At 38.4% G+C, this 17,898-nt stretch overlaps 1 protein-coding gene across 1 annotated transcript; it reads left to right on the top strand.

Annotated features, from left to right (window-relative positions):
- Positions 1-1,034: 1,034 nt before the first annotated feature.
- Positions 1,035-7,459, top strand: b3galt2 (UDP-Gal:betaGlcNAc beta 1,3-galactosyltransferase, polypeptide 2). Its single transcript, XM_036521588.1, has 2 exons — positions 1,035-1,689; positions 5,788-7,459. The coding sequence occupies exon 2, from the start codon at positions 6,042-6,044 to the stop codon at positions 7,308-7,310; it is 1,269 nt and encodes a 422-aa protein (XP_036377481.1). The 5' UTR covers positions 1,035-1,689; positions 5,788-6,041; the 3' UTR covers positions 7,311-7,459.
- The last annotated feature ends 10,439 nt before the right edge of the window (positions 7,460-17,898 follow it).

Here is a 17,898-nt window from a genome sequence, read left to right as displayed (position 1 = left end):
TGTATATATATATATATATATATATATATATATATATATATGATTCTCTATATATATATGAGTCAAAAGACATAGGAGAACACAGAACTGCTATGAAAAACTCAAAAGGGTTAGTAGTAACATGTACAGTAGTACATAACATTTGTCTGTTTACACTCAGCTTATGCATTAGTGTCATTCAAACTTAAATGCCGCTCACTGGAGAAGAAGTGAAACTCCACTGACGCTGTGCAACTAACCGTGGCACGCCTACCCACCCATCCGGTCATTGTTGGAACTTGAAAAAAATTCAAACATGGGCCATAGGGCTAAGCCTGCATTCAAAACAATTGCACTGACTGATCTGGCTCAGCCACTTGCAACTCCGACATCATTCAAACTGCCACTTGGGACTCCCACATCCTTCAAACTTTGTTTTTAAATATGTATTAGTTTAATCTGTGAACTTTGCCTTCATGCTTACCAGTTTATTTAAAGTTTTAACAAACTTTTAACCAAAAACAACTGACCACTATGCTGTGCTACCAATACACAATATTTTGGAAGTGTATCAAGTCAGTTTATGCCATTCAGTGCCGATTTGATTTGCAAAATAAGATGTGCATGTCAGTAGAACCAGAAAGTATGACAATGGGAATATTGACAGGATGTCATTGCATAGTAACCCACATAAATCAAATATAGACAAATTAGAGCACTGCATTTGAAGCAATGTGAGCCTGAAATGTGCTCCAGAAATATGAGCAGACTGCACATAAAGGAAACCTCAAATAACCTGTTATCATTCAGTGTCCTTATATCAACACTCAGACTGGAAATGAGAGCTATTTTAATGTGGGAACACTCTTCCTAGCTAGAAGAACAGAAGCCCCTCTCCTCCCCTATTGTGCTCAGATAGTTAAATCCTTTCTTCTGCCGAGGAGGGGTAGAGGGAGGGAGGGAGAGAGGGAGGGAACATGAATAGGTCACGTGGGGAGCCTGCTTTGTAGGCAGTGACGTCGGAGCTCTCTGCCACTGTAACGGTGCCTGTCAGAGTCTACATTTAAACTGCTGCCTCGCCAGAGCAGGGGAGGCAGAAAGCAGTCCTCTCTGCAGACCAGATCGCGCTAGCATACGGCCAGCTCTTCCAGAGAGGGATTTTCTACAGCTCGCCAGCTCGCCACCGTCCTGCCTAGCAACATGATGGAATTGCTGCTCTTCTTCTCTGTTGTATTACTGAAGTGCTGCTGAATTCACTCAGCAGCGCTGGCTGCATGTTGAAGTGCCAAAGCAAAGAAATGGCCACTGAATGGGAAAAATAAGTATCAAACAGAGAGGAAAAACCCAAAAAAACAGAAGGCGGGAAAGGGAATTGTTGTGTCTTTGCCATCTGCAGACGTGCCAGAGGAAGCCAGAAGCACATTGAGAGTGGATGGGGAGAAAGAGAACACCACTGTGAGAGAAACATATGAAGAAGGGGAAAAAGAGTAGAATCCTTAAGGCTGCAGGAGGCAAAGGAAATCATGGCTGCAGTCTTGTTGTGACAGATGGATGGACTAGATTCTGAGGATCAAAAAAGAGCGCAAGGAATGCAGGCTTGATTAGGGGGATAAAAAAGGACATTATTACAATATTTCGGTAATGATGGCGTGCCAAGTGTGGCGACAGACAGCACCAGCCTCCGTGCGTTCAGATAGGCTGCACAAACAGGTATGTCTCACGAATCCTTTCAAATATCCCTATACTTTTGCTTGTGTTGCTGCAACTGATATATTGTCGAACAGAAGACCTTTAAAAAGTGTACCATGTAATGGTAGGCAGAGATATTTTTTACCCAGCTGATCCAATTCTGTTCCTAGCATGTCACACACATACACCCCGATCATCCAATTGGGAAAGACTGATGAGCAGCCAAGGTAGTAGGAACAGCTAAGAGTTGACACATAAAGTGAAAGGTACTTTCATATAAATTCACTAGCTCAATCAGTGCCCCGCGCTCTGATAATTAACCACTCCATCGTAATGTAATTTTACTGGTAAATGAAATCAAAATGACGATCTGTCCCCAGGAATGAAAAAACAACGTTCTACATTTTTATCACTAATACTTAATAGCTTTACCAAGGGTGCAAAAAGTGCTTGTGTGTGTGGCTATGTGTGTGTGTGTATGTGTATATGTGTATTTCTCTGTCTGCAGATACAAGATTAACAAGATTGTGAAGTGTCATACAGACTGTGGTGATTCACCTCAGATCTGACCCATCACAGCAGTCATGCATGGACATACCTCACTATCAAGATATATTAGTCAACTTGCCTTACTCGTGCCCTCCCCCTTCCTGTGGGAAAGGCAGACTTGGGTGGATAAGCATAAGTAACAGTGGTGCAAAGATTATTTTAACTACACATGGAAAAAACATTTACATTTTTGTCTTGAGTGCTCTGGCTGTTGCCATAAGGTAGTAAAATGCATTTGAGATCTATTTCTGTTCTCCCAGATCAAAATGAGACCATTTTCAGCCTCCTGTATCTCGATATATGCTTTTGAGAAACCACTACACTGAAATTTCATTTTGTGCTGGAAAAAGAAATACTTTGTGGGTCTCTCAGAAATCTCAGTTAATCTCAACAACCACATCTCCTGTATATCTCAAAATGATGGGGAGACCCAAGGAACTGCATTTTGTTCCTATATAACTTTCAATTGAAATTTCTCATTTTTCTTTTAATAAATAAAAAACACTTATTTTGACTTGTAGTTTAAAGTAGTTTACAAATAGTTACAAAGATCTTTACATTCATCAGGCTTTTTGCTAATCTATTTGACAGTTAAGAAAACATACTGTGTGTAAGGCAATTTATAAATGATAAAATAAGTCACTATTATTGGTAACTAATGTATTTTGCAAAGAAAAAATGAAAAAATCCCTTTTAGCAGCCATGTTTTTTTTTTTTTTCCCCACACGGTTGATAATTTTGACATTACAGTGTGCAGTGGTTATACATTCCAAATGTCATGCCAACAAGTATTCCGTGCCACTTTCAACTAAGAAAGCAAGTTTAGCCTTTGAAGCCTCATAATACAATAGACTACCAACATAACATGCAAGTAGGTCTGTTACTTTTTAAACTGAATCCATCATGCGTGCACATAACTGGATTTACTTGATTTACTCTTTACAGGTCATCAGCCTAACCATAATAGATTCTCACAGTAAAAAAATATCCATGCAGTTTAATAGCTAATATGAAATGTATTTTTTATTTGAGAAGATCTGTAATTTAATTCTAACAATATTTTTTCCAACAGTTGAAGAATCTGAATAACACTGTCATCTCTTTTATAAATATGGATCTAGCATCCAGTGTTTTAAAGCAATAGAAAGATAAAACTTCTGCCATACTCTCTAAGGAATTCTAAAAAATACGGTTCAATACACACCTCAAAAAACAAAAATATGCAGCAACTTGTTCTATAATAAATTCTACGACAAATGATTTCCTTCTGAAGAATTTTGTTCCTTTTCACTGCTATACCTACATTAGATACTGATCACTATACGTCCATAAATCTAGCCGTTCCTGATTATTAGTGTTAGAGCAAGCCACGCAATCTCCTTGCTGTACCATTTAGAACTGTAGCATCAATATGAATGTAATGTTACACAATCAGTGATAGAGCACCACCGTTACAATTCCTTTTGGTGGGATCAGACTCTGGCTCTTTGCAGTTTCGGTCAAATGATGACACTTAGCATTTTATGAACCCTAAGAAAAGTGTAAGTTGTACAATGTGCTAATAATAACATCTAATAAAAATTGATCCACTGCTATAAATGAACAAATACATTCTGTATAACATTCTGCTAAGGCTGTAAATTTCAATTTGGTATTTAATTTACCTCAGCAATACAAAGTTTTGGAAACAGCTGCAGGTAAATTTAGTCAACTATTATTCCAATGTATGTTGAATGGTTGCAGGTAGTCAATAAAGACACTTTTTTGTGCAGAAAATCAATGGAGACACTTTCATTTTGTTTCATGTGTTAGGCAGCACATGATATTGATGAGATCTCTCTGTATGTATGCAGTTCTTTTTTATTGTCCATATTTCATATTAGTTGCCAGTGACTTTACATGTCATTGCCTGGTGACTGTGATCGACAGTGTACTTGCTGCAACTGATATTAAGAAAATGCCCATCTCCAAAAAAATGCCATTTTGATTATTGTTTACATGCCAAACATGTATATTTCAATTGCTGGGTTTTTGCTCACTAGTCAATGTGGCACAGATACGCTGAGCTTGAAATGTGGCCAAAATGACTTCATGACTTCAAAAAACACCTTACGGCTTTCAGTCAAAAAGAATTTTCTAGGAAACACAGCCGTAATCTCTAAGGTGTCAAAAGCTGAGGCAGTAAAAATGCCATTGTGAGCAGTCATTAAAATATTTAAATAACATTATATGTCCCAGTCTACAATTCATTACTCTTTCATTACTCTTACAATTCAACTCTTAGCAATAATATTTGTATTAAAATGAATATTATATTTATGATGCAGTCATTGATAACATTCTCTTTGTTATCAATTGACAAAACCAACTTGTCCATAATAAATGCATTTCCATGCCCTCATGTATGTATATTCAACCACACAGAAAGAACAGCATCCTTTTCTGCAGTCTTTGTGCATAATGTTTATGCTCCAAAAAAAAAAAACACAACGACTTTCAAATACCAAATTCACAAACCTGATCTGAAATGTATTAACCTTTACTGCATGCTACAGTAAGATCTGACTCCTTATCTCCTGTGATCACCTGTGCAGGACAAGCACATCTTGTTGAAAAGGTTAGCACGCCGTGATTCAGCCATTGTGAATAACAAGCAAATGCCTCTGGAAATGAGAATTTTGATGAAGGTGGGGAGCGCTTACACTCTAGTTTAACACAACACGTCACCACATCATCTACCTCAAAACAGCCATGTTTACCAGCTGAGAAAAAGGTAAAATCTGTGCCAGTACAAATTATGAAGAATGTAAAATTTTAATATGAGTGAGCTGTAATAAAGGGAAGAAATGGAGGTAGCCTTTTCCTTGCCACTGCATTGATAAAGTATAAGGTTGAAGGTGAATGATGGGTGAAGGCAGTTATCACTGGCTGCTGACTTGGATTGTGCTGCACGGTTTGCTGGACCCTGAAAATTCATTTTGACAGATGCATTTCCTCCCTTACTGTGGAAGCACAGTGGGGGGTAGATGGCATAGCCCATCAGAGCAGCCCAGTGCTGCAAGATTGCCTTGTTGTAAGAGCCTACATTTTACACTACCACTGAGAGCATAAAGTCAACTGATCAAAAAAAGGAAAAAAAAAAAAATCAGAGCGCTTTTTGCTTAGTATCAGTCTAGTGCTCGCAGTTAACATACAGAAGGATGCATGACATTATATAAAAGTAATCTGACAAGGAATATGGTTTGTTATCCCTGAGTTGCAAATTAAAATCTGTTTTGCCTCTCTAGGAGAAAAACAACAGAATAAAAACAAAACTTAATTTAAGAGAGTTCAGTATTATATACTGTCCTTCTAATGATAGTAATTAAATTTTTACAACATTAATTGTAAGTGCAACATTCAGCTTAATTAAAAATCACAAGTTTTATAACAGAAAAGCTGAATAAATTACTCGGAAGGGAATCAATGCTAATTAATTTGCAGAGAAAAAGCAAGTCGCTTCAATCCTCCCAATAAATACTACAGTACAAATTACCAATGTTTCCATCACAGTTTCCTTTTTTCTTTCAGATAACAAAGATTGACAACATCTGATGAGCTACCCTGAGAAGTACTTCCCTGCAGCATGACCGCCTGTCTTACTGGACAGTCAGAAAAGCCCTTCCAAGAGGCTCACACAGAAGACATGTCATCACCCTTGTAGCACCAGCACAAATCCCAAACACGCCCATGTGCCAGTTCTGATAACCCTCTGGCTGTTTACAACACATGTTTGACTTGATTGAATGTGACCACCGCGCTTCAGAGCAGTTTAAATCTGCATCATGCAGTGGAGAAGGCGACACTGCTGCCTGATCAAGATGACCTGGAATGTCAAGCGGTCACTCTTTCGCACCCACGTGGTCGGACTCCTGTCCCTGGCCTCCCTGTTCGGCATTTTCCTTTTCTGTAGCCACCAGGACTGGCTGCCGGGCAGGACCGGGCTGAGAGAGAACCCGGTGGCGTACACTGTGCGGGGTGTTCGTTCCCCGAAAAGTGAAACCAATCAGAGTGCGCTGAGGAGCATCTGGAAGGAGACTCTCCATTCAGCCCCCAAACCCCAGGCTAACCTAAGTTCTAGCCAGGCAGAGGTGCCCTTACAGGGGGTGACCGGGCTGGAGAACTCTTTAAGGGCCAATAATAGCTTGTACAGGGAGATGGCAGTGGGTGGGCAGCTAACTGCGCAGCCTTACCACTACCTTATCAATGAACCTCACAAATGTCAGAACAGTAGTCCCTTCCTTATACTCCTAATAGCAGCAGAGCCAGGTCAGGTAGATGCTAGGAATGCCATCAGGCAGACCTGGGGAAATGACAGTGTGGCTGGGAAGCTTGGCTTTGTCCGCCTGTTTCTGCTGGGACTGGGAAAGGATGCTGATGGCTCCCTGCAGCGTTCCATTAAAAAGGAGAGCCAGCTCTACCACGACATCATCCAGCAGGACTACCAGGACACGTACTACAACCTAACAATCAAAACACTAATGGGAATGCGCTGGGTTGCCAAACACTGCCCAAAGGCTCGGTACATCATGAAGACAGACAGCGACATGTTTGTGAACACAGAGTATCTTATTCAGAAACTGCTCAAGCCAGAACTGCCACCCCGACGGAACTATTTCACAGGTTACTTAATGAGAGGGTATGCCCCAAACCGAAATAAGGACAGCAAGTGGTACATGCCACCTGAAATGTACCCAAGTGAGCGATACCCCATATTTTGCTCTGGTACAGGGTATGTGTTCTCAGGAGACCTAGCTGAGAAGATTTATGAAGCCTCTTTGAGTATACGGCGTCTACACTTAGAAGATGTCTATGTGGGGATCTGTCTGGCCAAATTGCGCATTGACCCTGTGCCCCCACCAAATGAATTTGTGTTCAATCACTGGCGTGTGTCCTATTCCAGCTGTAAATACAGTCACCTGATTACCTCTCACCAGTTTCAGCCTAATGAACTGATCAAATACTGGAACCATTTGCAAAGCAACAAGCACAATGCCTGCATCAATGCGGCCAAGGAAAAGGCTGGAAGATATCGTCACAGGAATCTACACTGAAAGATCGTATGGGAAGTGTAAAGCAGAGTGTGGATGAGGGAGGAGAGTTTTTGGTACCGTGTACAGTTCAATGAAATATTTAAAAATAAAAAAATATTTTTTTAAGTTAAGAGAAACAATATGTATTGTAAATCTGTAACTCAGTGTTCGGAAGGTATTTTTAAAGACCAGTGATATAAATGTTGACGTGCAGTATTGCGCATGCACAAAACACAGTGGTTCATCCTCCACTTCAGGTGCCAATAAAAATATCAGAAATAAAGATATGGTTGACTTCCTTTTGTGAATTTTTATGGACTACGGAAAGTGCTGTTCACACTGTGGGCCAGTTCCAGGAATTGTTTGGAAGATCAAAAAGAATCACCCTTGATCAGTAAAATGTAGTTTTAAAAATGGAGGAGATCTGCCTTTTCAGGGAATGAATAACTTTATATTCATATAAATAGCTCTCACTTATTTGCAATTCAAGGAACTTATAAAAACAGTAATAAAAAAAATCTGTCAGCATTCTAGACATTTTAACCTGAAAAAGAAAACCATTAAAAATACCTCTGACAGGAATAATTCATAATGTATCTTCACACAACTAACAACTGAGCATTGTTTCAGCAATGAGATAATGATCAAATACATTTAGTGCATTGTTTAGGGTTCTGTTTTGGTACTGTGCTTTGTGATTCAGGAGAATTAATGAGATTTCTGACTTGGAGCCGCAAAACTAATATCTTACCTCCATATTCATATGTAATGTGATCAGCAGAAACAAACAGCTGCCATGAGTATACAATGCAATTTTTCAATTCAACGAATGAAGCCAATGAAAAACACAAACATAAGAATGCTCTCTGTGATTTTTACAAAGTATTAGATAGAAAAACTGAAACGTACTCAAATTTTCTGCCCACATATATTAAATCCAGGAACACCAGTTGAGATTTGAAGCATCTCATTTCCATCTGGCAGTACACAGGCAAACTACAACTGAGGGACAACTGATTTATTTGTAATGATCTTTCCTCCAATGTCAATTGCCACTAGATATGAAAAGCAATTTGTCAGGCTTCTTTCCATTCTGTTTCCCTCCTGCTTGACAAGCACTGCTGCCAGTGATTCTGTTACTGTGCTGTCTGTGTTCTCACAAGAGCGGCCTCAAACTAACCATGGAGGTAGGGGGAGGGGGGGGGGGGGGGGGGGGAGTCAGCTTGTGGATACTCTCCACCTTCACCCTCATTCTTCCCCAAACTAGAGGTAGCTGGCAGCAGTCTCAGCCAAAACTTTCACTATGACCTCAGAACACCTGCAGTATGACATGCTGCATTCAGGCTTGAAACTAATTGGGATTCCCTTAGAAACAAGCAGTGCACAGGGAAGGGTACTGCATGAAAGCAGGACTCATTTGGCAGGTGTATGAAATCCTGTGTGAGCCTTTATGATGGTGTGGGACGGATAATGGCTTCTGTCATGCCAGGATCTAGTCTTCTCAGTATAAGCAGCTTGTGAGGAATGCAGCTCAAAGCTGGTGGTAAATTTCAGAGATAGCATAACACCATGAGACTAATGTCTGGTAATGCTGTAAGGGAAGGTTAGAAGAACTTCAGAGGGAGCTAAAGACAGCAGGCAACTCTAAATCAGCCATCTAGTAGTAGGTATGTGGGTACAAGTTCCTACCTGACCCTGATAACATTGTATATTGGTGAGAAGCACATTAAGAAATTGAAAGAGGAAGCGAATAACTGTACAGATCCACAAATCTTCAAACCATTCTGAATGCTTAGAGCATTCCTCTAAATTAACCATCTCTTAAAATTTCCAGTAACAAATGCTTAAAAGGAAGACCCTGTCAAAGAAAAATCTATGGGATAAATGGTAGTTTATGGTCCTGCTTGCTGACTGGTCAATAAGAATTTTGATTATCATGGTATATCATTTCTGAAAACAAATTTCAGTGTACAGGGACATATCACTACGCATCGAAACAAGACTCCTGTTTAACAAGATGATTGCTGTCACAGACTTTTCATTTGCATTTTATACAGCCTTTCCCAACCTACACACCTTTTAACAGCATGGGAACACTGAACTAAATAAGACCACACTGTACTTTTTAAATGTGTCAAAATATTGTGTCACACATGTCAGGTTACTGACATTTTCACACTCAGAATGAGCTGTTAGGGTAGAGTCAGACAACTAAATATGAAATTACAATGTAATTGTATGGATTACTCTAAAATTTCACTTGTTTTAAATATGAACAACTGATGTTGGGATTATGACCTAAATCAGATATGTGAATGCCATTTTGCTTTCACAGCATTTCACAGTTTTTCAACATCACTCAGACCTTTAACACTGATGCTTTGCAGACTTACTGTGTACAACAGCTCAAGTGGTGAATGTTGTTTACAATCTGAAGGTGAACAGAATAGTTTAAAGCCATCTGCAGGAAACAAAATACTGTATATGGGGCCCTGTGACACAAAGGCTTGTAACAAGCCTCGCTGCTGCCTGGATACAGAAGCAACGTCTGACTAGTTTCACAAGGAAAGATTGTTCACTCCTTGTACAGAGCCTGCCCTTGTAAAAACAGTTCATCTGGAAACAGACACCTTAATAACCGTATGCTTATATAATTTGTATTTCCTGCAGCTTAGTTATCTTGGAGAAGAACAAAGATTCCAATAACTATTGATTGCAAAGGACTTTCAAATGAAACAAAATACAGTGTTTCCAAATGCTAGATATTTAAGGTAGATACCTTGTAACAGGAATACATATCGTTTAAATTATTTTTGGCCTTGTGTAGGGGAAAAATGAAAGAAGGACTGCAGCAAAAGTTAATTTGTTCTCACTGTGCCTCCAGTTAATCTTTTGTTTCTAATAAAGTCTTCAATGTGTTTCTACACACAGCCTCCACTTAATTGGAGTGATTGATGTTGCAGACTAACTTGTTATGTCCGAGTTTCATTAAAAGAAATTGCAGGAATCAAGATAAGGGCAATGAAAGCCTAAATAAAAGTGACAGTTTTAAAATTGGAAGAGATACAAGTGGCGTTCCATGCTAGTTTTACAAACAGACCCATCAGGACAAACCACATGTTCTTCAGTACTGACTGAATACCAGATCCCTTATGTCTGCCAAAATCAACAAGCTACCAATATAAAACATTATCAGAATTAAAAAGACCATACAGTATCATCTTTGAACAACAGGAAACCATGTAGGATCAAAGGTGTTGCATGAAATGGATACAAATTCTGTGTGTACTTGTTTGTACATCACATTCAAATTGACTACATTGACTCCTCCGCAGATATCATTAGCTCATATTTATTGCTTTTGAAATGACTTGTATTGATTCATAAAAAGGGCTGCTGTCACATAATCACTGTAAGATTCAGATGTTTATGCCCTATTGTCACCATCTCAACTCTCACTCAGTAAATTTAATTTTCAAATGATATGCATGATCATTAGTCTATACAAAATTTGTGGCATATTTGATAACTTTTCATAACAATATGTTCACATACATTGGAAGTACACCATGACAATGCTGGAATTTTATTATAATTATATAACATTAGTATAAAGTATTGTGGTTTGGAGTTTGCATCTGATGTTTGTGAAAAATCTTGACAAGTCAAAAGTTGTCCTATATACTATATATGTTACCCTTTAGGTCTCATTTACATTTACATTTATTCATTTGGCAGATGCTTTTATCCAAAGCGACTTACATAGGTTACAGTTCTTTACAATGTTATCCATTTATACAGCTGGATATTTACTGAGGCAACTGTGGGTTAAGTACCTTGCCCAAGGGTACAGCAGCAGTGTCCCAGCAGGGATTGAACAGGCAACTGGTTACAAGTCCTGCTCCTTAACCACTATGCTACACTGCCGCCCAGTCTCTGCACACACACACACACACAAACACACACAAACACACACACACACACACACACACACACACACACACACGCACACGCACACGCACACGCACACGCACACGCACACGCACACACACACGCACACACACACTTGTGTATTCATGCCCACTTATCCAATTTTGTTTCATTTGTAGCCACTCTGTTTGATACGAATGTGAAGCAGGGGACAGCTGCTCTTAAGGTGGAAATAAAGAAGTGACAATGCCTGCAATGGTGGTCAGATTTGTAATTTGTTTGACAGGGGTGGCAATCTGCTAATGCTCTGGTTGTTTTGATGCAAACTATTGCATTTGATTATAGGGCATGTTTCTGACACAGCTATTGTGGTGCCTGTTCTGTCCTTCCACTCAACATTACGTCTGTCATGTTTGCAGATAAATGCCCATGGTCGTTTACTGGACTGCTCTTTGGGTTACATCTGTAAAAGTGGGAATTTTCTGCTTATTTTGTTACATGATTGCATTTTTTGTTTCGTATATATACATATATATACATATTTTTTTTTTTTCATTTTGTCAGCATTCACAGTAAATGTGTTAATATGCTCAGAAAAACGGAACTGTCAATTAAAGGACATAAATGGAGATCCTTCTCAAACAGTGCTACACATCGACCGGTAACCCGAGATGGCAGCAGAAGCTCCCTCCCAAGGGTTAGTCCTCTGATTTTGGTTTCCCATTGGGCATGGTTGGGAAACTGCATCCTGAAAAGTGTCTTATTTTCTTTCTGTTCTCAGTCATTACACAGATGTGCATGCATGTAGTGCCTCGCAATTTGCATTAATTGCTTAGTTTCCCATTAGTCCAAAGGTTTGAGCAGGGTCAGGAGTAAGGGTGAGTTAGTAATAGGTGATAAAGTCATTGGGTAATGGTAGTAATAAATATGTTATATGAGAGATGTATAAAAATACATTTTGAATGTCTGACTTCCCAATTATTAATTATTACTTTTGATGAAATATATTCCAGTATGATAAAACTTGAACATGTTCTAAATAATTATAATTGTGAATAAATTACAAGAAAATGGAATGGTCATCTGTATTTTTGATGAATATGAATGAATGTATTCCACCCTGCAAACCATGCCAACATAGTATAGTATAGTGTCTTACATACTGAATGGACACATGGTTCTTAATTATTTCCTTTCCAAATTTATTTAGTTTCAGACAAAACCATGCATAGTCACCTCATATGATTAAAGCTTAAATTTAAGATTCAAATAAAAAAAAAATTGCACTGAGAAAGAGTCTGGGGTGTGAGAACAACAGCAATAAAACTGCAGCAAAAGGCAAAGGTTTTATACAAATAGGGTTTTTTATTTGAAACTGCTGTGTTGCATTTCTTATTTTAGTTTCTTGTTTTCATTCAGTGAGACTGAGAGGGGAAGCTGTCTAAGATTTCTTTATTTAATCCTTTGAGTAGGCCTACATGCACTATCTCTCCATATATGTAAAATGACACTATGCAGCTGTTTCCTGCAAGTGCCTGCAAGAGCACAAAGATGTTCTTGGCAAAGTTCTACAATCACGCACCATGATTAATCACCTCAGTATGTGTAATGTGCAGTCTGTTTTTTGAAGAAAAAAAAATAAAACAAGACCCAATATGCTCAGTTTCTTTTTTTTCCTCTGAGTTCTACATTGTGTAGCCTCATTATCATGCACAGCAACCTTTGCTGCACAAGGTCAGGCTTCAGAAGCGATGTAGACTCCACTGTCACAAGAGTTCATCCGCATTCCCCCACGGCCGCTCCACTCCGGCAGGTAATCAAGTCAACTGCTTTGCAAAGAAATGCTGACATTCTTTATTCATTATAATTAGCCCATCTGTCATCCCATAAATAAACCAGGCCCGCTCCCTTAAAGCGAAGCCACATACAGTTAACGCACAGAGAAAAGCATAGGGAAGAAAATATCTAATAGCTCCTTTGCCATCTAAGCATAATGACAAGAGTGCCATTGCTTGAGAGAAGCACGTCATATTCTCATCTATCTTACCAATATGAGTCTGGCAATTGTTTATTCACAGAAAATGAACTCTGCAAATTATTTTACAAAATAAATGTGATTACTGTGCAGGGTTTTTTTTTTCTTTTTTTTTTGCAAAATACCAGACAGGTAGCAATCTGAGACAGGGAGGTGGGAGACATACAAGTTTGGGCTTCGCTGCCATCAGAGTTTAAATAAGAAGGTACCAAATTTCAGATAAAATCAGGCACAAGAATGGCTGCGTTGTTTTATTACCATGGTAACCAGTCATTGATCTCTGGAGATACGTTGCAAAGCAAAGTATCAGTGACAGTGAGTTGCAGAGACTGGGGCTGCTGAAGAGGGGAAAGTATACACTACAAAAGAAGCTTTTTCTAGAAGTCGGATCTGCAGCACAAACCACCAGAGAGACTTTTGCTGCTTTGAAAATATAGGCTGGATGATCAGAAATATCAACATTGTTGTGTTTACGTCAGAAATATCAACACAAGCACTGAACACTCTTCTGCTTAAGTGACAGTATTGCACATGAATGGTTTCTACTGCATTTATTGAATCTGATAAAGTTTTAAATTATGTTCAGTGGCCAAAAGGACAACTTATAGTTTTTTTGATACAACGTAATGCATCATTTTCCAATAATTTGTTCAAGTCACATTTCCTTCATCAGAATGCTTCAAAATAACAATAACAAAAATACATTGAAATACACTGAAAATACAGTGAGTACAATTTTAGGACCTCCCATACAAGACGTAAGAATTCTTGTAACTTTCAATTTACATACAGCAAACTCTAGAAAGTCACAGGTTATTGAATCCAACTTTCATTTCATAACCTTTCACACTGTTTTCATTACATGAACATTTCAGTTGCATACTAATACTGCTACTACTATGGAACAAACTCTTCTCATTCTAAAGACCATTTTAAGCAAAGAGGCAAACACTCTTGAAATACGAATGTTTCTTTGTACAACCAATTGAACGTGAAATGGATTTAACTAGACAGCAAGCTCCAGTATAGTATAGTGCAAGTCCACTAACCCAAATGCACCTACATATCCATGCCAAAAGCTACACAGATAAAGAGACATCATTCATATCCAATGTTATCCTGAAGTAACCAACTTGGCCATTAAACTGTGCAGCCAATTAACATGTTTATACAATAAATAAATAATAAATAAACAAATCTACAGTAGATGAATGAATGTAATATAAAATATCAAGATATATGCTGCAGGAGCTTTGCTCTGTTTCCAGGCCACATTTAGCAAGTTGTTTGGGAATGCTGTCTGACCAACTGGACAAGTCTAAAGGCAGGATGCAATGGTTTTCCTGGCTGATCTGGCTCACATGTGCCCTTCCAACACTATGTGTCATAAGGTCACATAAAAACTGTAGCCAAATGACTGCTGATTATGTCAGATATGATTATACAAAGCAGTCAGTAAAATATAATTCCTGGAACTGCAGGCCTTCATTAGATGCATCAATATTCTTAAACCATACACTTTCCTCACTGCTGCAGCGGTTCCAAAATAATAAACAATTTATCTCCATATAATTTTTTATTGAGCAACAAAGGAAAACGAACAAACCCAACAACGTACATTCTTGGAAACATGCAGCAACACAAACATGGCTGCAGGCAGCATCAGAACCTCATTTGATCATTATGTCAAATCACCTCTGCCACCTTCTGTGAGAACAAAGTATTACACAACGTAACACTGAGATCACATGCTTTTGTCTGTTTGGCTGTGACATGTCAGAATCAAAAATATTTTTAAAATCCATAACTTGTCACTTCTGCATGAAAATCAAAACTGTTGGTAGCAATTATCGCAACAGTATTAAACAGTAGGAAGGTAGCATTTGTTTGTGTACAACAAAGACATGAACAGAAAGACATCATAATGGTAAATGGAAGTAGTTCATGGTATCAAACATTTGTTCAAGCAAGTAGGCTAACTCAATAGACACACAAGTAGGTATTAACAGCTAATCTAAATACACAAATTACACATCTGAAACAATCCTGAGACATTAAGTATTAATGAGCCCCATTGAAAACCACTCCGAAACCCCAGCATTGCAACCCAATGTGGTGTAAAATCAAATGTCAAAATGCACCCAAATACTATTCACTATCTATTGGACCAAATGTGAACTACTGTAACACAGCATTGATCAATAAAAATTGGGGGCAATATTTACGACATGGCATCTTTTTGCCCTGTAAAGCAGTAATACGTTTTTCACATCTTGGGCATTTCCAATTATCAGCGTGATACACTTGAATGACACAGTTTTTATTCCGCTCAGATCTCCCCAGGGTACATTTTATTTGCCATCTTGTATGGATGGCCATGGATTACTGTGCTCAAGAGGCTGTGAAATCTCTCAGATACATTTAACAACTGAAACTGCTGGTGTCCACCCCCTGGAAAGTGGTAGCAAAGCACACAACATCCAGACTGAATAACAAGAAGAAATCCAAGGTACACCATCCTTCTACTGCTTCTCCAATACCTAGCAAAACTCTTGGCACTGCACACTGTCAGAAGAATTCAGACATGCTTTCACTGGGCATTTATATACTGACTTGACATCACACCAATCCAATTTATGTCAACTGCGCTCTTCCTAAAAAGGCAATTTATGTTGACAGCTTTCAAGAGAATACTTACTTGGCACATTCCAGTAACCCTCCTAAAACAAATGTCACCTTTAATGGCACGGTGAACACAAAAAAGCTAGCCTTGTCTGATGCTTCAAGAGAAATATTACACAGGGGAATGAAAGAAGAATGAGGAATTCAATGGTTTAATCAGACAGCTGAAAATGTATTTTCTCTTTCTCACCATCTGCAGACTAGCAGTACATACTCCCACCCAATTAGGGTGGCTGTATTTGAACTTCAAACCATTGTTCTAGTGGGATTAAGGGACTTTAAAAACAACACATCAGGGTGTCCCTTCCTTTCCTTGCAGCCATTTTAATCACCTTGTAAGTGTAAGCATTGGATATTGTTGAGTTTTTCTCCTCTAGGGACAACAGTCTACAAGAGTGCCTGCAATTGTGGCTTTTTTGATGACATAGTCCAGGCAAATGCAACCAAATGCAATTCACCAAGTTCCAATCAATATATCTCACTGTAAAGCCACATTACTCTGCTTCCTGGGTGACCACATTCTGGTGGTCACTGCTCACTACTGTTAACATTTGAAAAAGAGTGAACAGAATTCTGAAATCTGTTTATTGTTAATTATTGCTGCTGCTACACATAAAAAAAGCTAATATAATCTCTGTATATTATTATTACATATTATTTGATATGGTACCCACCATGCTTTTTTTCAAGACACGTGGCAACCTAGAAAAACAAACCAAGCAAAATTCTGATGACTAATAGTGAGGTCATCTGGTTGAGGAAATAGAGCAAGCACACAGCCAGCAGAGAGACGAGAAGCTAAACTACAATGAAACACCAGGAGTATGACAACGGTAACAGAATAACCTTTCAAAGGACAATGTAAGTATTTTATACATATTGCATCTTATATCAAATTACATCTTCTTTGTGATGATTGATTTACATATTTTCAGTTTACCCATAAAATAAATCATCTATTTAAACAGAAAACTGTTGTATCTCAAAGCACATGCTCCTTTCTCATTGAGCACACAGATACTGTATTAAGTACACATGTTCTGCCTCCTCCAGTACTATAAAATGTATTATTCTCAAATCATTTAACATCAGAGGCTTTGCACAGATCACTCTGATAACTACTTATAAAAGGTTTACACAATAATTGAAGGTAATCTCCAGAAATCCCATCTGCAGCTGTGCACTGCTGGAGACATTTCATCTTAAATAATTATGAGATTAACTGATCTACACCAGTTCAGATATTACCAGTAGGGTCACAGGCGTATCCATCAAGTGAGATGAAAGAAAGAATCCTTATTGACGACACATTTGGTAGCCATATTGAAAGGCTTTTTTTTACATCCGGCCTTGGATGTAGGGCAATAAAAAAAAAAAAATCAATACATCTACAGACTATGATCAATATGTGCGTCAAATCTCTCTGAAATCAGGTGATGCTGTCAGTAGTCTTGAGAAAGAAATATGGGACTATAGAAAGAGAAAAAATCATTAACCAACCAACATTAACCATTATGGGTTAAAACCTAAAAACAGCATACATGTAATTAAGAAAAGGCTCAGGAATATTGACAATTCTTAGAATGATTTCATCATGAGAATAACATAAAAGAGTACTGTGTCTCAAGTACTAATATCCCTTACAAATCCCTATTATGCAGGTATCACAACTGGTCAGGTTTCCACTCGATACACAGAGAAGCTTATATGAAGATTTAAAAACCTATTTCTTAAACCCAGCAGATCACTAGAAAAAAAGATTACAACCTTTGGGGTGAGTCCTGACTTATAAAAGAGAACCCTCACTGACTTCAGAATCAAAGAGGAGGAATTGCAGTCAGATGTGCTGCATTTCCTTGCTTAGTAAGAACTATGGATTGAGTGAGTTATTTTATTGAAGACAGCTAATAATGAATGATCATGCAGTTCACCTACTGCAGACTTAGCAGAATAGCAACGGTT

Source organism: Megalops cyprinoides, chromosome 2 (genome assembly GCF_013368585.1).
Source record: "Megalops cyprinoides isolate fMegCyp1 chromosome 2, fMegCyp1.pri, whole genome shotgun sequence".
NCBI lineage: Eukaryota > Metazoa > Chordata > Actinopteri > Elopiformes > Megalopidae > Megalops > Megalops cyprinoides.
Note: the sequence above shows the minus strand (reverse complement) of the source record. Positions and strands in the feature narration are given on the sequence as shown.

What these genes read in the sequence shown, in the direction of transcription:
- b3galt2 (XM_036521588.1), top strand. Translation starts at nt 6,042, where the DNA reads ATGCAGTGGAGAAGGCGACACTGCTGCCTGATCAAGATGACCTGGAAT.